Source organism: Gavia stellata, chromosome 13 (genome assembly GCF_030936135.1).
Source record: "Gavia stellata isolate bGavSte3 chromosome 13, bGavSte3.hap2, whole genome shotgun sequence".
In the NCBI taxonomy this organism is placed as follows: domain Eukaryota; kingdom Metazoa; phylum Chordata; class Aves; order Gaviiformes; family Gaviidae; genus Gavia; species Gavia stellata.
In genome coordinates, this window is record NC_082606.1 from 24,672,863 (window position 1) to 24,691,426 (window position 18,564).

Here is an 18,564-nt window from a genome sequence, read left to right on the forward strand (position 1 = left end):
GCCTCCACCCGCGCTGCTTCCGCCGCGCCGGCCATGGGCTCCGAGGCGGCGCTGCTGCTGGAGGCGGCGGACTTCGCGGCCAGGAAGCACAAGGAGCAGCGGCGGAAGGACCCCGAGCGCACCCCCTTCATCAACCACCCCATCGGTGCGGAGCCGCGCCGGCGCCGGCACCTGCACCCCCGCCCCGGGAGAGCCCCGGCACCCGCGTCCCGCTCCCGGGGGATCCCCGGGACCCCTCCTGCCCCCGAGCGCTGCCCGCCCCCGGGAAGGAGCCCCCGGGACTCCCCCCTCCTGCCCCCGAGCGCTGCCCGCTCCCGGGACCCTTCCTGCCCCGCAGCACTGCCCACCCCCGGGAAGGAGCCCCCGGGACTCCCCCCTCCTGCCCCAGAGTGCTGCCGCCCCCGGGACCCCTCCTAACCCGGAGCGCTGCCAGCCCCCAGGAGCCCTCCACCCCAGCCCTGAGAGAGGCAGGTGCCCTCTCCGGTCCCATGTCCCTGCCACCCACCTGGGGGCAGAGCCCCTGAGCACTGTCCCCCCCTGCCCCCCCCCCCGTGTTCGGCTGTGGGGGCTCCCCCCACGCTGTTGCCCTGCCGTGCACAGTGCCCACAGGAGCTGCCACCCTGCCCGGCCCAGGGGCCCATGTCCCCACAGGCCCCCCACGTGCCTGGCCTGCGGATGGTGCCCACACCGCGGGTGCTGGCCCCCAGGACCTGCCTGCCTGCCCCAGGCCAAGGCTTTCACCCTGCGGGACGTGCCTGTGGGGTCCCCCCCTCCCCAGGCACTGCCTGCCCAGGGCCGATCTCAGGGGACCCCTCACTGCCCGGTGCCCACCCGTCGCCCCCGGGAGCCGCTGCCCTGGCCTGGAGCTGCCTGCGCCCCCCTCCCACCTCTCTGCTCTGCGTCGCAGGCGTAGCCAGGATCTTGGCCCATGAGGCTGGCGTGACCGACATCGTCGTGCTGCAGGTAATGCTCTGCCCTCCCCTGCCTGCACCCCGCTGCGGCGGGGGCCCGGCCCCGGACCCCCGCTGTCCCCTCCTCCGGCCAGGCCGCCCTCCTGCACGACACGGTGGAGGACACGGACACCACCTTCTCCGAGATCGAGGAACGGTTCGGGGAGGAGGTCAGGCGCGTCGTGGAGGAGGTGACGGATGATAAGACGCTGCCCAAGATGGAGCGAAAGCTCCTGCAGATCGAGCACGCGCCCGGCAGCAGCCCCCGGGCCAAGCTGGTCAAGCTGGCCGACAAGCTGTACAACCTGCGGGACCTGAACCGCTGCACCCCGGAAGGTAGAGCAGGCACCGGGCCGCCCCCGGGCACGGCGGGGGCTGCCCCTCTGCCCGCGGGCGCTGGGCTGGCGCCCGCTCCCCGCACAGCGCCGGGGGACAGGCGAGCCCCCGGTCCCGGCCGAGGGTGCGCCGAGCCCGGCCTGGCTGCGGGGGGGGGGGGTGTGTGGTGTCACCGTGTCAGAGGGGCGGGAGGGGCCGCCCGTGCCGGAGGAGCGGGACCCCGGGGGCCGGCGGGGCTCGGGGAGCGGAGCGGCTCCCAGCCGGCGGGGGCACGGTCGGTGCCGCCGGGGCTGCGGCTCTGCGGGCAGCGCCCGGACACGGCCCGTGTCCTGCGCCGGGGCTGCCCGGGAGCGGCCAGATGCCGCCGGGCCGGGGTCCCGCTCGCCACGGCCCGGGAGGCGCTCCCGGCACTCCCCGCGGCCGGACGTGACGCACGCCACGCGTGTCCCCGCAGGGTGGTCGTCGCAGCGTGTGCAGGAGTACTTCCTGTGGGCGGCGCGGGTGGTGGCCGGTCTGCGCGGGACGAGCCCGCCGCTGGAGGCGGCGCTGCAGCGGCTCTTCGAGGAGCGCGGCCTGGCCTTGTGACCGCTGCGGCCCGGCCCTGGGACCGCCGGGACCGGGGCCGCCGGGGCCTGGGACCGCCGGGAGGGCCGGGAACCGCGGGCGGGGCGCGGCGGCCAATAAACGTGCGCAGAGCTGAGCGTCCCGCCTCCCCGCGTTGCTATGGCGCCGGGCACTTCCGCCGCGGGGTTCCGGCGGGGCCGCGGCCGCGTTCGGGCGTTCCGGGCTCCCCGCCGCCCCGCCATGGCCTTCGCCGGCCGCCGCGACGTGCCCGAGCCGCCCGACTTCGGTATCCTGAAGCGGCTGGCGCGGGACCAGCTCATCTACCTGCTGGAGCAGGTCCGGGCCGGGGCGGCGTCCGGCGGGGGCGGTCCGGGGGCAGGGGGGCGGCGGGCGGGCGGGAGGCCGGCCCCGGGCCCCGCGGGGATCCCGCACTAGGGGCGGGCGTTGGGAGGGCGCCGGGACCGGGGTCGGCCCGGGAGGGCCCCGGGACCGGCAGGGAGGGGGCTCGGCCGCGGGGAGCAGCTCCCGGGGCACTCGGGGTCGGACCCGGGGGACGGCCGGTGGGGCGCCGGCCCCACGCCCCGCCTGCCCTCAGCTCCCCGGGAAGAAGGACCTGTTCATCGAGGCCGACCTGATGAGCCCCCTGGACCGCATCGCCAACGTCTCCATCCTGAAGGTACCGCGGGGGGCGAGGGGGGCGGCCGCCCGCTGCCCACGCTGCCCACCCACAGCCCGGCCTCTCCCCGCAGCAGCACGAGGTGGACAAGCTGTACAAGGTGGAGAGCCGGCCGGCCCTCAGCACCAGCGACCAGTGAGTCCCCCGCCGCTGCGGCACTGGGGCTGCCCCGCCTGGCCTGCGGCCGGGCCGGAGGGATTCGTGGAGCAGGCGGCGAGAGGTGGGGGGGCAGGTGCCTCCTCCAGCTGCCAGCTCGGGATTTGGCTCTGCTGGGCCGGATGGGTGCCAGGACAGAGCTGCTGAGGGAGAGGGGCCGAGGAAGGGCCGGGCACAAGGGGCCTCTCACTCCCCTCCATCGCTCTGTCATGGCAGGTTCTGCTTCCTCGTCCGGCCGCGGATCAAGACAATGAGGTACATCGCTGGTGAGTACGAGCGGCCGACGGGCAGTTGTCTGTCGCCTGCTGTCGGGGGGTAACGCCTCAGCCCCGTGCTGAGGCTTGGGCTGCAGCAGCCTCGTGGGGAGCATCCCATGCTGCCTGGGCTGGGGTCACTGCTCTGGGCTACCGGTGCCAAGTGGGCTTGAGAAGGGCCTTCAGCGAGGCCACAGCCTCGGCAGACAGGCCCCGCATCTAGGTTTTGCTCTCTGCCCAAGGTGGTTTGGGTCCTGTAAGATGTAGGACCCTGGACCTCATTGGACAAGAGGAGCTGTGCTGGTTCAGGGGGGTGGGCAGCCTTCGTCCACAGAGTCTGCGTGGTTTTTGTCCACAGATATTGTCAATGCTGACAAGATGTCAGGGAGGAGCAGGAAGTACAAGATTATCTTCAGCCCCCAAAAGGTCAGTCTGACAGTGCTCTGCTGCCACTTACCCCATCGCTCTGTGTCTGCTTGGCCTTCTGCCTTCCACCCGTTCTATGGACACAAAAAGTTCTTAGTTTCTAACCCAGAAATGTTTAATTAAAACAAAATGTTGTGGTGCCTGGGAATGAGCTGGTCCCCTCCACCGCCAGATCTTTTCTGCACGCTCGGAGCCTGGATGGGCCCTGAGGGTCTCCCCTTCTCTTCCAGTTTTATGCTTGCGAGATGGTGCTGGAGGAAGAGGGAGTCTTTGGTGGTAAGCAGGGCTGTGGTGCCTGCCCCTTCCCCTCCCTGAGGGCTGGCTCGCGGTAGCTTTGATGCTGCAGAATCCCAGTTGAATCCCGGTACTGGGATCCCTGTGCTGGCAGGGACAGGAGTGTGGGCAGGAACTGCAGGTTCCCGCAAGCCTGGCTGCCTGCCTGCAGGCAGACGTGTGCACGCTGCAACATCGGCGCCTCTCCCCCGTCTTCTGGGAGGAGAGAGGGTCCTGCCACAAATCCCTGCGGAAAGGCCCCATCTCTCTGCTCCCCACACCACTGTTTGCAGAGCTGTTGTGATTCTTGGGGCTGTTTCTGCCGAGGGCTGGGTAACTGTCACGTTTCCCTGTCCCAAACTCAGATGTCACCTGTGATGAATGGTCCTTCTACCTGCTCCCCCTGGACGAAGACATCATCAGCATGGAGCTGCCCGAGTTCTTTCGCGACTACTTCTTGGTTAGTGGGACGATGCTGTCGGGACGCTGCTCTGTGGGGTGGCAGCCTTTCCCTTGCTCGTCTGTTGGGCCTGGGACAGAAGAGCGTTGTTCAGAGAGCTGAGGTGTGACGTCCTGATCAGTCCCCTCAGCCCTTGCTGCAGGCCCTTGTCTTTTGCTGGGGGCGGCTGCTCTGACGGGCTGTGATGCCTCCTCTCCTCCACACACAGCCCCCTGTGCTGGCCCCTCCTCTGCTCCCCCCCAAGCAGCTTCGGGGCATCCCGGCACGTTATTGTGCACGTCCCTCCTGGAAGCGCCAAGCCCAGGGCTGACTCCACCCCCAGTCCATCTCCAGCCGAGTCCCCCGACGTGGCAGTCGTTTCCCAGCCAGCCTGCCCAGACTCACTCCCTGACGTCTCGTGGTCCCTGCAGGAGGGAGATCACCGCTGGATCAACTCCGTCGCTCGAGCCCTGCAGTTACTGAACTCCCTGTATGGACCTTTTGGCAAGGTCTACGGGATTGGCAGGTGTGCCAAGGTACGGTCCATGCTGCCGGGCTCAGCCGGTGTGTGGGGAAGCCTCTCTGGTCCCCATAAAGGGTACGGCTCGCAGGGAATCAAACCCCATCAGCCGTGTGGCATTGTGTCGCCGTAGAAGTGGCACCGCACTGCTGCCTCTTCCCAGGGGGCTCGGCAGGTTTCCGTCCTGCGTCTTCCCACCAGCAGAGCGCATGCCGAGGTTGGGCAGGGGGAGCCACGGCAGCGTCTGCTGCTCTTTGGGGTGTTGCGGACCACCCTGTGCCCTGGAGGGGGAAGCGTTTGTGCCCAGCCTGAGTCAGTGAGCCCCAGGCTCGCTGCAGCCAGTTGTCCCTGTGGGCCACCTTGGTCTGTGTCCTGGCTGGCGCACCACAGCGGCGTGGTGTGAGGGGCTGGTGCTGGGCAAGCTGCGGCCTCACACCACCCTGTGTGAGGGGCTGGTGCTGGGCAAGCTGCGGCCCTTGGTGGGAGCCTGGGGCGGCTCCCCTGGGCTCTGGCACGCTGTCCATCACAGATGAGCTATGAGCTGTGGCGGGAGCTGGAGGAGGAGAGCGAGGGCGAAGGCCAGGGCAGGAAGCCCGAGATTGGCAACGTCTTCCTCATGGACAGAGGTAGGCTGGAGTGAGGGGGGCAGCGGGTGAGAGCTGGCCAAGGAGGAGCAGTTTGGGCTGGCAGCTCACCTGGAGAAGGATCTCCCGGCGAGTGAGGCACAGAGAGCCTGTGTGGGCTGCAGGGAGCAGCAGGAGGTGCAGGGCATCTGGCTGCAGCAGTCGAGGCTGGGCAGGGCTGTGGCGGGCAGTGAGGGCAGGCAGGGAAGGTGCGAGGAGCGGGAAGGCAGCCTGGGCACCGTCTCTTGTTGCAGACATGGACTATGTGACAGCGCTGTGCTCCCAGGTGGTGTACGAGGGGCTGGTGGATGACACCTTCCGCATCAAGTGTGGTAGGTCACCGGGGCAGGTGATGTGGCGGGGCGGGACTCCGCACCCACGTAGGGAGAGTCACGTAGGAGAGTCTCTGGGGTTTGTGCTTGGCGTTGTCAGACCCAGGGCCCGCGTGCTGCAGCCAAAGCTGTTCCCCATAGGGATGGTCCCGGTGAGGGGTGCTGCTGGAAGCTGTCCACGAGGACAGCCCTTGGTCTGACCGAGCAGCTGGGTGGGCATCACCTGTCTCTGCTGCCTTTTGCAGCAGGGCCAGCATGTACCAGGATGTTGCTGGTGCTGGGACAAAGCAGCTCTTCATCCTTCTCTGCAGGGAGCGTGGATTTTGGGCCAGATGTCACCTCTTCTGACAAGAGTATTAAGGTGCTGCTCAATGCCCAGGACAAAGTGAGTCCTGCTCACATGCCTCGGGGGAAGTGGGTACCCCTGTGCTCCGTGCCACGGTGGCTGAGTGGGGCATTTCCTCCCTTAAGCCTGAGCAGGGGGTGGCTGGGTGCTGCTGGGCCTCAGAGTGTAGCTTGGGATTGGTCAGGGTACAGCGACCGGAGAAATATGGTCTGCGGACACAGCTCAGCTCCTGTAGTCAGCAGAGTCCCTGTGTGCAGGGGTGTGTCATGCTGGCCAGTTGGAATTTTGGGGCACTGACCTCCCCGGCGGGGATACCACCTTGTCTTGCTGCTGTTCAGGCTGCTGGCAAGTGTCAGCTCCAGGCGCTGCGGTGCTGGGGGCTGTGGCTGGCCGGGCCCTGTGCTGGCACAGGGGAGCGTGGGGCCCAGCACCGACTGCTGCAGTGCTCTCTGCAGGTCTTCAGCCAGATTCGGAACGAGCACTTCTCCAGTGTGTTCGGCTTCCTGAGCCAGAAGTCACGTAACCTGCAGGCACAATATGACGTGAGTATCACCCCGGTGTGTGGGATGCCTGCGATGCTGTCCATCCGCAGCCGTGTCACCTCCCCGGATGCTCTTTCTTCTGCAGCGGCGCCGCGGCATGGACATCAAGCAGATGAAGAACTTTGTCTCCCAGGAACTGAAGGGACTAAAGCAAGAGCATCGCCTGCTGAGCCTGCGTAGGAGCTGGGGCTGGGATGGCAGGGAGGGAGAGGCCTTCAGCCGCTGCAGCGGGTGCATGGGCTCCCTGGGGAAAGCAGCGAGGGCTGAAGGGCCCTGCTAGTCCCCAGGAGGGGCAAACGATCCGAGCAGCGGGCAGGGTAGCAGAGGCTGTTAGTTTGTGCAAGTGTCCATAGTGGGGCTGGGGGAATGAGCTATATGCAGAGCCTGTTACTCCTCCAAAGTGGCCGTCTGTCTTGGCTGAGCAGATATTGGTGCCTGTGAGTCCATCATGAAAAAGAAAACCAAGCAGGACTTCCAGGAGATGATCAAGGCTGAACATTGTGAGTACTGTTCCCTGTCCCACGTATGTTGCTACCCCCATCCCAATCCTCACTCTCTCACCCTCTGCTCTGACCCACTTGCCCCAGGCCCTGGGCAGCCTCACACCTGGGTGTCCCCTGCGTGACCATAGTCCTTCCAGACCGTTTGTATTGGGGTGGGTCTTGAGATCCCAAATAGGGTCAAGCCACATCCTCAGAGGGATGGTGGTGCATGGTGGGGTGAGAGGCACAGCATCGCAAGCCTGCCCCGTTCCCCGGGGCTCAGGGAGGGAGGCTGAGCCCAGACTCCAGCTCAGTTAGCTAGTGAGAGCCCTGGGGTTGGGCAAAGTGACGCTGCCTCTTTCCCCGCCACAGCTCTGCTGGAGGGCTTCGACATCCGTGAGAGCACCAGCTTCATAGAGGAGCACATTGACCGGCAGGTGAGATCATGCTGAGCTGGAGGGATGGGCTGCTCTGGTTGCCCCATCCCACTGAGGGGACGTGGGGGCTGCAGGCAGCTCACCTCCTGCTCCCACGCAGGTGTCCCCCATCGAGAGCCTACGCCTGATGTGCCTCCTGTCCATCACAGAGAACGGTGAGGTGTCTGGCTGCACTGAGCAGGGAGCGGCGGCACTGGGGCCCTCCAGCCTTGGCGCAGAGCTCACCCTGGTGCTCCCCGCAGGTCTCGTCCCCAAAGACTACCGCTCCCTGAAAACCCAGTACCTGCAGGTGAGTGCGTCTGGGGGCTCACAGCAGAGGAAGTGTTGCGTCAGGCTGGGCTTCCCCTCCCTGCTGCGGCTCGTCAGGAGGCGCTGGGCAGCCGCGCTCCCTGGGGATGCTCCGGCTGTCTCCGCAGGACAACCCCTGCCTCCAGGGCTCCGCACAAGCTCTGAGCTCTGCCTGCCCCTGCCCTTTGCCTGCAGGGTTGCTCTAAGCAGCCTCCCCATGGAGGTGGCACCCTGCCACCTTCCCATGCTCGCAGCTGGGGCTCCGTGCTGATCCGGCTGCCCCCTTCTCCAGAGCTACGGGCCTGAGAACTTGCTGACCTTCCACAACCTCAAACGCATTGGGCTGCTGACCGAGCAGTCAGCTGGAGAGACCCTGACTGCTGTGGAGAGCAAAGTCAGCAAGCTGGTGACAGACCGGGCTGCAGGTGAGAGCCAGCCCTCTCTGCCCCGCAAGTCCCTGGGAGCCTGGGCTGTGGGGAGCCCCGGGGCAGAGACCTGCCCCGTCGGGAGCTGCTGCCTCAGAGCTGGCTGAAAGCATGGGGCAAACGCGGATGCTGCTGGCACAGAGCATGTCCCTAGAGATGGTGCTATAGACAGGACGGCGGGCTCTGCCCATGGGGGCAGCAGGGCTGGCAGGCACCGCTGCTAGCTCTCTTCTAGAGCCAGGAGCTCTGTGCATCCCTCTGCTCAGCCTGCAGCTGCCAGGGCTGTGATTAATCCAGAGGCTCTGAGCTGCTTCTCGTTTTCTTTTCCAGGAAAGATCACTGATGCATTTAATTCTTTGGCCAGGAAGAGCAATTTTCGAGCCATAAGCAAGAAGCTGGGCTTGGTACGTCCTCGTGGGGCTGCCGGCCTGCCACTCTGCCCACATACCCACTATACCCAGAAGAGCTCTGGTCAGTCTGCGCCCGTGCCCAGCTCTGCAGGCTCAGCACCCCCAGAGACACGCACCTCACAGGGACAGAGCTGCCGCTCCAGGCAGCGGAGGGCCTTCTCCCCTGGACAGGGGGTCACTGTGGGCTTCCTGGTCTGCCCTGACACTGGGCCCCACTGGCGCGGTGGCCAGGCAGGGGCTGGGGCTTGCTTCGCCCGCTGTGAACACTACGGGCCCTGCTCCAGGATCAGCGCTGGCTGCCTGCAGCTGCCTGGCACTGGGGGCATAGGTCTGTGGCCTCGGTCCTGGGGCGGCGGAGAGGTGACATTTCCGTCCCTGGCACTCTGATACACAGCCTGCCGGGGCTGTGTGTTTGCTGGTCCTGGCCCTGGGGCAGTGGGGCAGGAGGTGGGGCACAGGCTTGCTCTGGGCGTCTGTACCTCCTCACCTGCCTGCACCTCTGAGGGGGCTGGGGAAGCCCTGAGCAGGCTGGTCCCATACCCCAAGTATCGCACGTCTCTGCAGATCCCCAGGGTGGATGGAGAGTACGACCTGAAAATGCCTCGGGACATGGCTTATGTTTTCAGCGGAGCCTATGTCCCCCTGAGCTGCAAGATCATCGAGCAGGTGAGGCCGCATGCTGCTGGGGAGCACCGCATATGTCCCCCCAAACCCCAGCCTCCTTCTGGGGGCTCCGGTAGGGGTGCCTCTGCCTGGGGCTGGGGCTGGGAGTGTTCGTCTGCTGGTTGGTGCCTCCCTCCACTGAGCTGTGCCCAGCCCTGCTGGGCCTGATCCTGACCCCCGCCTCGTCCCTCAGGTGCTGGAGCGCCGGGGCTGGCTGGGCCTGGAGGAGGTTGTGCGGCTGCTCAATGGCAATGAGTTTTCCGTCTCAGGTAGCGGCAGCGCCGGGCTGGGGGTGGGTGGGCCTGGGGCTGGTGGGTCCAACAGCGCTCTGCCCCCTCTAGACAGTGCCGTGGAGGACAATCCCGCCTGGGAGTCCCAGCGTGTTGTCCTCGCCGTCTTCCTGGGGGGCTGCACCTTCTCCGAAATCGCTGCTCTTCGGTTCCTGGGGAAGGAGAGAGGTAGGAGCTGCGGCGGTGGGGGGATGGCACCTGCCGAGGGGCAGGAAGCGGGCAGGAGCTCGCGGGACTCCCGTGGTCACGGCGTAAAGCCCAGCGGTGGCTGTGCTCCGCGTCAGCGGTGGCTAAAGCCCGCGTGGAAGGGGGTGGTGAAATCCGTGGGCCCTCCCGGTCAGTGCTCCTGGGGAACAGCCCTGCCCCGGGCTGGGAACCCGGCCGGGAGCGGCGGCTCTGCCCCGTGGCACGGCCGGGCCTGGCGGGGCACTGGCGGGGCCTCTCCCCCAGGGTGCAAGTTCATCTTCCTGACCACGGCCATCACCAACAGCGCCCGGATGATGGAGGCCATGATCGAGGCCAAGGCGTGAGGCCAGGCTGGGCCTGGCCGGGGGGGTCCCTGCCGCCCCCTGCGCTCCCGTGCAATAAACATCTCTCTCTCGGCACGGATCTGGCTCCGGCTCCGGCTCGGCGGGGGGGCGGGCGGGGGGCCGCGGGCCCTGGCGGGGGCGCTCCCCGGGGGCGATGTGGGAGCGGGGCGGGGGCCGCGCCTCGCCCCCCGTCGCTGCCGACAGGGCGCATGCGCAGTGGCGCTCAGGCGCCGCCCGGGGTGGGGTGGGGGGCGCCCGCGCGGAGTCACGTGGTTGCTGTCAAAAACTGAGCGCGCGCCCCGCGCCTCGCGGCGGAGTGCCGTTAAGTCTGACGACGCGGCGGTGCCGGTCTCGCTTGTGATTGGTTAGAAGCCCCCAAGGCTTTTCCCTGCCATTGGCTGGCGGCCGGCTTGGGGCGGGACCGGCCTCGACAGCGGCGGGTAGGAAGACGCGGCTGACGGAGAGGGCGCGGCCCGAGTGGCGGTTGTGGGCGGGGCCCGTGGTGACGCTGTTGCTGGCGGCAGCCAATGAGCGCGTCCGGGAGGCGAGTTTGAATCGGCGGAGCGAGCGGTGGGCGCAGACGGAGCGACCGCCATGAGGAAGAGGTGCGGGGCGGCGGCGACCCGGGTGGCGGGCAGCGGCGGGCACCGGGGAGGGGAGGGGAGGGGAGGGGAGGGGAGGGGAGGGGAGGGGAGGGGAGGGGAGGGGATGGGATGGGATGGGATGGGATGGGATGGGATCGCCCCGGCCCCGGCCCCGGCCCCGGCCCCGGCCCCGGCCCCGGCCCCGGTGCCCGTCTGGCGGCTGCTGATGGCCGCCGGGCCCCGGTGTCTTCAGTGAGGTGCTGGCGGCCGAGGCCGTGTCGTGCCTGAACCGAGCCATGGCGGCACTGCGGGACATCTGGGAGGAGATCGGCATCCCCGAGGAGCAGCGCCTGGAGCGCACCGACGTTGTCAAGAAGCACATCAAGGTGAGGGGGGGGCCCGCAGTCGCTCGCTGCTGGGCTGGCGGCTGACGCGAGAGCCGCCCCTGGCCCGGCGCCAGGGCAGCTCGGCCTGAGCTCGCCCAGAAGCGCTCTCCCGAGGCCCCCGGGCCAGGCCGCGAGTGCAGGGCCAGCCAGGTCTGGTGGGAGCACCTGGCAGTCCCTGCTTGGTTCGGGAGCACCCGGGGATATCACTGCGCCTCTGCCCTCACCCACGCTGCCTGGTCCTGCTGGGCACCCCGTGCTGCCTGCCCCTTCTTCTGGCCCTTTCTTCCCTTGGCCCCAGTGGTAGTTCTCTAGCTGTGGTCACACTGGCCTGCCCAGCCTCACTGCGTCTTCCCTTCTCGCTCTCCGTCCCTGCGTCCCACCTCTCTAACCACGCCCGTGCCGCAGAGTCTCCTGGACATGATGGTTGCAGAGGAGGAGAACCTGAAGGAGCGTCTCTTGAAAAGCATTGCTCTGTGTCGGAAGGAGCTTGACACCCTCTGCAGGGAGCTCCAGCTGGACCCCTTTGAGGTAAGGTAGTGCTTTTCACTCCTAGGATCCTGTTGGCAACAGTCTTCTGCCTAGTCTCTGCCTGAGTGTCTTGGCAAGGCTGGAGCTTGCAAAGCAAACGCCTGTCCAAAACCACTTTTCCTGATGCTTGGTAGAGCTGAAGGCTTTGTGGCTTCTCACGGGTCAGGTGCTGAGAGATGGTTGTGAGGAGGTTGGGTGTTTTGCAGCATCTCATTTTGTGTGTTGCTGCTGCGTTTGTCCCTTCTTGGGGGATATCTTGCTCGGAACTAGGGCTTGTGTCCCAGGTCTTCGTTAAAGAATCCTTAAGTATGCGAGTCAGGTCTGCGAGAGTTGTGGAGAAGAGAGCTGATTTTTGGAATCTTCTAGGCAGAGGAAGAAAGTACCATTCTGCAGATGGAGAAGAATTTGCGCACTCGTGTGGAAGTGATGTTAAAGCAGAAAAGGGACAGGAAGCAGGAGCTGAAAACCCTGCAAGAACAAGATCGAGACTTGTGCGACATCCTCTGCACAACCCCGTTCTGCATCGACAGCAATGCCGTGCCCAGCCTGGAGGACCTGGATCGCTACAGGCGCCACTTGGCCTCCCTGACCGCTGAGAAGGTAAGCGGAGAGGGGGTGAGGATCTCGCCAAGGGTGGCACACAAGGTGCTCGCTGGTTTCTAATGCTGCCCATCACCTCCAGGAGCAAAGGCGAGAAGAGTTTGTCAGCAGCAAACGGCAAATCATCCTCCTCATGGAGGAGTTGGACCACACTCCAGACACAAGCTTTGAGCGGGATGTGGTGTGCGAGGACGAGGAAGCCTTCTGTTTGTCTGAGGACAATATTGCTGCCCTCCAGAATCTGCTGCAGCAGGTATGTTGGCACACTGAGGCAGTGTTGCTTGCTGCAATTTATGGGGCTGTGGAGGCTGTTGATGGGTCCTGGCAGCAGTTGGCATTGCGATGTAAAGAACGACTGCTCGGTTTCCAGCAAGCCTGTGTGCTGGAAGATCCTTTTGAGAGTTCTTGCAAAGAGATCTTGGAAGATGAGCGAGTGGCTTTGCTAGGTGCAAATGGCCTACTCGCATCCTTCGGGGCCAGGCTGCGCTGGCACTGACCCTGTGCTCTCCCTCCTGTAGCTGGAAGCCCGGCGATCCCTGAACGAAGCTGTATGCACAGAGCTGCGCTCCAGAATCGTTGCACTTTGGGAAAGGCTGCAGGTTCCTGGGGAGGAGAGAGAGTCTTCTGCCGTGCATGTGACTGGGTCTAGAGCCAAAACCAGGAGAGCTGTAAGGACCATCCTGTGCCCTTGGAGAGGGAGGGCTGGGGAGCAGCAGCTCTGGGTTTCACACTCCTGTTTGCTCAGCCAGAGTGAAGGAGCTGCTTCCTGCAGTCAAGTGTGAGGTGAGCAGGCCAAACCCTGCTCTTGTAGGTGGAAGAGCTGGGAGTTGGTGCTGGCGACTACCTCATCTTAGAAAGTGGCTTATGCAGAAGATAAATCCTTTTCTGCTCCTTCTCATGCTGCCTTCTCTGAGTCTGTGCTCTCCTCTTGTTTGCAGCTGCAGTTGGAAGTGGACCGTCTGGAGGAGCTGAAGCTGCAGAACATGAAATCTGTGATTCAGGCAATCCGGACAGAGCTGGCTGACTACTGGGACAAATGCTTCTACAGTCAGGAGCAGAGGGAAGGCTTCAGCCCCTATTACGATGGTGGGTGCTGGCTCTTCTTGCTCACTGACTCCCCTGTGGGAGCTGCAGGCTGCCTGCTGGCAGGCCGGCTGCCGAGAAGGGCTGCCCTCAGCTCGCAGAGGCGTGGGGATCCCGGTTGCATCCTGAATGTGCTGTTGTATCCTCTCTAGAGGACTATACGGAGACCCTGCTCGAGCTCCACGATGCCGAGGTGGGGAAGATGAAGAGCTACTATGAAACGCACAAAGATCTGTTTGAGGCTGTCCAGAAATGGGAGGAGAACTGGAAGCTGTTCCTGGAGCTGGAGGTATTGTCCATGCAGGAACATGCTCTGCCTGGCTCAGCGCTAGGTCACCGGACAGTGCACGCTTCTGATCCCATGTGCAAAGTGCTGTTGGGAAAGACCTGGGAGGCACTAGGAAACCACAGTGGGTCGGTGAGGGGATGGGGTGCTGTATCTAGAGCGCTGGTATGGTTTGTGATGGGGGACTGCGCAGCAGGGATGTCTCCCTTCAGGGTCTGCATCCTGTGGGGTGTATGTTGGGCTGTGAGACTGGGCTGTGTGTTTGGCTGTCTCCTGACCTCCCTTCTGTACTAGAGGAAAGCAACTGACCCCAGTCGCTTCGCCAACCGTGGGGGGAATCTGCTGAAAGAAGAGAAGCAGCGAGCAAAGCTGCAGAAGACGCTTTCCAAGGTAGGTTCAGCCCTGGAGAAGATGCAGTAGGCCTAGATAGGCCTGTGTAGCGCTGACCAAGGAGAGGCGCAGCACTTAGATATCCTTTGCTGGCTCTTTGGGTGTGGAGTTGCCCACATTCAGGAGGACCTCTCTACACTGCCCTTGTGTCCTCATCAGCTGCAGGAGGAGCTGGAGATCAGGGTCCAGGCCTGGGAACAGGAGCATGAGGGGCCTTTCCTGGTGAAGGGGCAGCAGTTCATGGAGTATGTCACGGAGCAGTGGCAGCTGTACCGTATGGAGAAAGAGAAAGAGAAACAGGAGCGGGTGAGTGTGAAGCTGAGCGTGCTGCCTCCTGGCCTGGAGGAGCCTCTGCTGTGTTGAATGGGTGGGGGGAGCTGCCCCAGCCACCCCACCAGCTGCTGCCCGGGGCTCTCTGTCTTCTCTCTCTCTGCCTGGAAGAGGTTCTGCATGCAGTCACCTTTCTTTGACAGTAGGACTGGTGTCCATTGCTATTGATGTCTGTGCATGTTGAGCCCCATTCTTGGCCCCAGCTGTGCCAGAACTGCAGTTTGGCTCTGGATGACCATCAATCTTTGAAATACCTGTTGCGTAGCTGTGCCATAGGCTGTCTGCAGGGCATTGCCCTTCCCCTGGCAGCAAGTAGCAAGCAGGTGCTCCGCAGCTCTGTGCAACTGGCTCTGCACTGCTCCTCTGCTTGCGTTTGTAAGTGCAGATGTCTCACACAGCACCTGAAGAAAAGCCGCCAGATTGAGACGGAGATGATGTACGGAAGCACCCCGCGGACACCCATCAAGCGGCGGGTGCTCGGCCCCCACACGCCTGGCAAAGTAAGGAAGGTAAACTGTCTGTGTGAAGCAGTGTAGATGTGCTGGGACCCTGCTGGGAGCTGAGCGTGGTTGTTAGGCTAGAGCCCTGCCTTGTCTTGGGCTGGCCTTGGTCCCATGCAAAGATGCGTCGAGGGTTCAGGGTGCTGTGGCACCGCACTGGAAGCAGGGAGAGGGCCCAGGCCATGGGCACCTCTGTTCTCCCTGGGGACAATCAGGCTTGTTACCCTGTGGTGCTTGAGGCAGAAGGCTCCGTGCAGCCCCTGGCTGCCTCCCCGTGTGACGTGTGTTCTGCTTTTCCCCTCAGCTCAATGGCACTACAATCTCCAGCGCCACACCCAACAGCACTGTTCGTTCAGCTTTTGGGGGAACCATCTACCACTCGCCAACATCTCGGTTGCCACCTTCCGGAGGGAAGGTAAGGAGCTTTCTAGGGAGTCCTGTCCAGCAGGGTAGGTTGGGGAAGAAGGAGGTGGGCGAGTTCCGACTGCTGTGTCATGCTGTGCATCGCTGCCTTCCCTGCCAAGCTCCTGGGGTGCAAAAGCCCCTGTTTGTCTGTAGCCTGCTGTGTTGGGCTGCTGCGATCCTGGCAGGGTGTTTCTGGGACCTGAGGGAGGAGGAGGGTAGTCGTAGCATTCAGAAAAGCTTCCTCCAGCCCAGATTTCTAGCATAGGTCTGTTCCTCTGTGCTGAGCCTTCAGCTCGGAGAACCTTCAAAACATGGGTGTGGTGCTGTATGTTTCCAGGATCAGAATTGGGCCCTAGACCCTGGAGGGCTCCTGGAGCTTGAAACTACTCTGGCACCACAGAGCGACAGGCAGCAAAGCTAGTGCAGCTCTCCTAGCTCCACTTGATTCTTGTGTCCTGTCTGACTGTCACTTTTTCCCGTAGTTTGGCCAGGCTCGGACCCCCAGCCGTGCAGCTGCAAAGCCACTCCGTCCTGGACACAGGGAGCGGAACAAGGAGAACATGTCCCAGCTGAACGGAACCACCCTGAGCGGTGGGTGCACCCCCACAGCCCCTGCCCAGCGTAACCACAGCGTTAATTCTGTTGCCAGCACCTATTCTGAGTTTGCGGTAATTCACCTCTTCTAAACCCACCTCCCCTCGCTGGGTGGCACAGGGGGTGTGCTCCCCCCTCCCAGAGCACCCCAAAGGGCTTAGCTCTGCACAGCCCTCCTGGTGTTCCCTGCGCAGAGCAGCTGTTCCTGCCAGTGCCCGCGGCAGCAGATCTGTTGGCTCTACAGCTAGAACTTAAAATTGAAGTTTGATGGCTGAGGCCAAGCACTGCTCACGTCACACAGAGGCCCTGAGCAGCCCAAGGGGGGAACAGACACAAACACAAGAGAAACCCTGATGTTGGGGGCACCTCCTGGGCCCGCTCAGGGGCAAAGCCGTACGTGGCCCAGGCCCCCTGGAACAGCCCCGCTGCAGTGATGCAGCGCTCTCCCGAGGTGGGTCTGTCACTTGATGCAGTGTGTCCTGGGGGTGGTGACGCTCCCCAGCCTCTCCGGGAGCTGCAGTGTGGTGGCCTGGGCAGCTGGCAGCAGCAGCGCTCTCGCTGTCCTAACCCGGTTAGTGGGAGAGGGGAGGGAGGGTCTCCCGACCCCCCCAGGTGGGGGAAGCCTTTTCCTGCTGCCTGTGTGGACTCATCAGGTGCGCGCTCACGTGGGACTCTGCTTGCTCTCCCCCCTGAGCTGAGCGTGCAACGGGACCGTGGCATCTGTCCCACGTTTTCTGTTTTCCGCCGCTCTCCCTGCGGTGTGCTGGGTGAGCAAAGGCCGGGGCGCTGCCCCAGCTGCCGAAGAAGGTGCTTTCTGCTGGTGGATGGGGCTGGCTGGCTGGAGGTCGCTTAGTGCCCTCTGCCCTTCCATTAGGATGGGCTGACCCCAAGCGTTGACCGTCTTCTGACACTAGACAGCCACGAGCATCCCTTCCTTGTGGCGGCTGAGCCTGTGTGGAGTGCCCTGCGTGCCCCGGCGCTGTGCTGAGGATTTCCCTGCAGCCGGGCTGTGCTCCCCCCAGCTTGTGCACAGCCTCGGGGCAGGGAGGGTGCTGGGTTGTGGTGGAGGCAGATTGCTGCTAAGTGTTCCCTTCCTCCAGCAGCTGGGCATGGCTGTCCCTGTCCTGCTTCCCTTTGCTGAGGGACAGCCTGTTTGCTTTCCACTGATCTGGCAGAGTGCTTCCCAGGACAGAGCCCGCTCCCTGCCAGCTGCAGGAGGGAGGGATGTGGTTCCCAGCTTGGGGCTCTTTGGGCAACAGGTACTTCTCCTTCTGGGAGGATCACAGGCTCCGAGTTCTTTCTCAGCTACTTGATGCTAACGCTTCCCTGCCCTCTTCTGAAGCAAGAGGGGTGGGAAGCCCAAACAAACAAGCAGGAGCAGTCTGCTCTGCCCTCCTTGCTGGCCTGGAGCCATTCCTGCTTTCCCACAAAGCAACTGCTCTGTCCCTGCTGCTCTCTGCGCAGCTGCCCCCTCTGTCCCCTCATCCCCATCTCCTGCTTCTTGTTTCCACAGCGCGAACTTTCAAAGGCTTCCAGGTCTGACAGTAGCTCCCGCGTCCTGAACTCCACCACCACCAATGCCTTCTGCTGAGGCCCTGCCTGCCAGGCTCCAGCCGCTCGTAGTTGTAGTGAGTCGCTGCTCCGGCAGAGCGTTACGCAGCTCCCCCCATGCCTAAAGCGTCCCGTGCTGTAGGGTTAACTGTTACCTGGGTCCTAGGTTACTCCGGCCAGCCTGGCTTTCTGTGGGGCAGGGGGGTGCCTGCCAGGGTAGGGTGTGAAAGGGACACTTTTAAAAACTTGCTTTTATTTGGGGAATTCTTACAAATGTTTGTGATTAAAGATTTGAGTACGTGGTTGTGTTAGGGTAGCGCAGTGGTGGGCGCTGGCTTCTGCTGCAGCCTGGCGGGCTGGGGTTGAGCATCGGTGCTCAGTTGCAGAGGCTCTGCCTTGCTGAGCATGCTCTGGGACAGACAGGACCTATTTTAGAGAGCTGGCCTCAGTGCCTTTTGTCGCAGGCTTTTTTCCCCTCCATTTCTGTAGCTATTGTCCATCAGCATCTTCCTTTCTCAGTACCACAGCAGGCTTGTTTTAGTGGGTGCTTGCTTTAGCTGAGGTTCCCTTAGCAGGATTTGCTTGACCCTGGAGCACTGGGCTCACCCCTGCTCCAGGCTGGGCCCAGCGCCGAGGGTCTCGTCTCTCCCACACCAGCTGCGAGGCTGGGGGGGAGCAGTGGGGCTGGGGTCCCTTGGAGGGAGCAGCAGGGCATTTCACAGGAGGCAAACCTAACCGGGCATCCTCCTGGAGCCCTGATGGCCGTACAACTTCCACCCTGCTGCTCCCCCTGCCCCATCCCTGACGCGTGGAGGGGCAGAGCCTGCAGCAGGGAGTGCCTGAGCACACGTTACTAGCAAGGAAGCGAGCTACAGTGGGACAAGGCCTTCCTCCCTGCCTTTGGGAAGGGGGGTAGCTTGTCCTACTCCCAGGACCTGCTCTTCACTGTCCAGCGCTGCCTGCTGCCCTCCCTTGCCCTTCACTCTGGCAGAGGACAGCGAGCACAGCGCTTTGGCGGTACGACACAGCCCTGGGCACGGCTTGGGGGGGCTGTTTGCACCTTTGTTAACGAAGCTCTGTATGTATATGTCTGTCCCTGATCATGACTAATTTGCACCTTGTTATCACTACAGTCCCCCACTTGCTGTTATTTATTCTCCAGGTTCTGTCCCCTTGCTCTGTAACTCTGTATATACTGTTCATGGGAATAATACGTATATGTGTATATAGCCGTTGCTGTTTGTGTGTCTGTGCGGTGACCAAAGCCCGCCCTGGTGTGGCCTCGCAGCTGAGGAGGAGGGTCAGACACGGCTTTAAACGGGGACTGGCTCCAGAGAGGGTGGGCGAAGCTGGGACCGTCCTGTG

At 63.8% G+C, this 18,564-nt stretch overlaps 3 protein-coding genes across 8 annotated transcripts; all 3 read left to right on the top strand.

The window, feature by feature from the left end:
- Positions 1 to 24: 24 nt before the first annotated feature.
- HDDC3 (HD domain containing 3) lies at positions 25 to 1,871 on the top strand. The gene is made up of 4 exons (XM_059824110.1): positions 25 to 145; positions 908 to 963; positions 1,046 to 1,286; positions 1,741 to 1,871. The coding sequence occupies exons 1-4, from the start codon at positions 34 to 36 to the stop codon at positions 1,869 to 1,871; spliced, it is 540 nt and encodes a 179-aa protein (XP_059680093.1). The 5' UTR covers positions 25 to 33.
- Positions 1,872 to 2,090: 219 nt separating this feature from the next.
- VPS33B (VPS33B late endosome and lysosome associated) lies at positions 2,091 to 9,983 on the top strand. 4 transcript variants are annotated; one of them, XM_059823931.1, is made up of 23 exons: positions 2,091 to 2,186; positions 2,446 to 2,526; positions 2,600 to 2,661; positions 2,899 to 2,948; positions 3,295 to 3,362; positions 3,593 to 3,638; positions 4,001 to 4,095; positions 4,506 to 4,610; positions 5,124 to 5,220; positions 5,472 to 5,549; positions 5,861 to 5,934; positions 6,351 to 6,437; positions 6,523 to 6,613; positions 6,863 to 6,937; positions 7,292 to 7,356; positions 7,457 to 7,511; positions 7,599 to 7,645; positions 7,937 to 8,069; positions 8,400 to 8,473; positions 9,044 to 9,145; positions 9,336 to 9,411; positions 9,484 to 9,600; positions 9,883 to 9,983. In XM_059823931.1, the coding sequence occupies exons 1-23, from the start codon at positions 2,091 to 2,093 to the stop codon at positions 9,960 to 9,962; spliced, it is 1,854 nt and encodes a 617-aa protein (XP_059679914.1). In that variant the 3' UTR covers positions 9,963 to 9,983. The 4 variants fall into 4 exon arrangements, with proteins under 4 accessions (XP_059679914.1, XP_059679915.1, XP_059679913.1 ...); XM_059823932.1 differs by having other exon boundaries at positions 2,603 to 2,661; XM_059823930.1 differs by having other exon boundaries at positions 9,336 to 9,600.
- A 573-nt stretch (positions 9,984 to 10,556) lies between these two features.
- PRC1 (protein regulator of cytokinesis 1) lies at positions 10,557 to 18,556 on the top strand. 3 transcript variants are annotated; one of them, XM_059823602.1, is made up of 14 exons: positions 10,557 to 10,567; positions 10,800 to 10,932; positions 11,338 to 11,460; positions 11,827 to 12,060; positions 12,143 to 12,313; positions 12,579 to 12,728; positions 12,999 to 13,146; positions 13,296 to 13,432; positions 13,724 to 13,819; positions 13,979 to 14,125; positions 14,548 to 14,658; positions 14,954 to 15,088; positions 15,546 to 15,722; positions 17,162 to 18,556. In XM_059823602.1, the coding sequence occupies exons 1-14, from the start codon at positions 10,557 to 10,559 to the stop codon at positions 17,237 to 17,239; spliced, it is 1,851 nt and encodes a 616-aa protein (XP_059679585.1). In that variant the 3' UTR covers positions 17,240 to 18,556. The 3 variants fall into 3 exon arrangements, with proteins under 3 accessions (XP_059679585.1, XP_059679582.1, XP_059679586.1); XM_059823599.1 differs by having other exon boundaries at positions 14,954 to 15,064; positions 15,537 to 15,722; XM_059823603.1 differs by having other exon boundaries at positions 14,954 to 15,064.
- Positions 18,557 to 18,564: the final 8 nt, after the last annotated feature.

Coding starts and splice junctions, on each gene's coding strand:
- HDDC3 (XM_059824110.1), top strand. CDS start 34: ATGGGCTCCGAGGCGGCGCTGCTGCTGGAGGCGGCGGACTTCGCGGCC. Junction 146..907: donor CTTCATCAACCACCCCATCG/GTGCGGAGCCGC, acceptor TCTGCGTCGCAG/GCGTAGCCAGGATCTTGGCC. Junction 1,287..1,740: donor GAACCGCTGCACCCCGGAAG/GTAGAGCAGGCA, acceptor GTGTCCCCGCAG/GGTGGTCGTCGCAGCGTGTG.
- VPS33B (XM_059823930.1), top strand. CDS start 2,091: ATGGCCTTCGCCGGCCGCCGCGACGTGCCCGAGCCGCCCGACTTCGGT. Junction 2,187..2,445: donor TCATCTACCTGCTGGAGCAG/GTCCGGGCCGGG, acceptor GCCTGCCCTCAG/CTCCCCGGGAAGAAGGACCT. Junction 6,938..7,291: donor GATGATCAAGGCTGAACATT/GTGAGTACTGTT, acceptor TCCCCGCCACAG/CTCTGCTGGAGGGCTTCGAC.
- PRC1 (XM_059823602.1), top strand. Junction 12,061..12,142: donor CCTCCCTGACCGCTGAGAAG/GTAAGCGGAGAG, acceptor CATCACCTCCAG/GAGCAAAGGCGAGAAGAGTT. Junction 12,314..12,578: donor TCCAGAATCTGCTGCAGCAG/GTATGTTGGCAC, acceptor TCCCTCCTGTAG/CTGGAAGCCCGGCGATCCCT.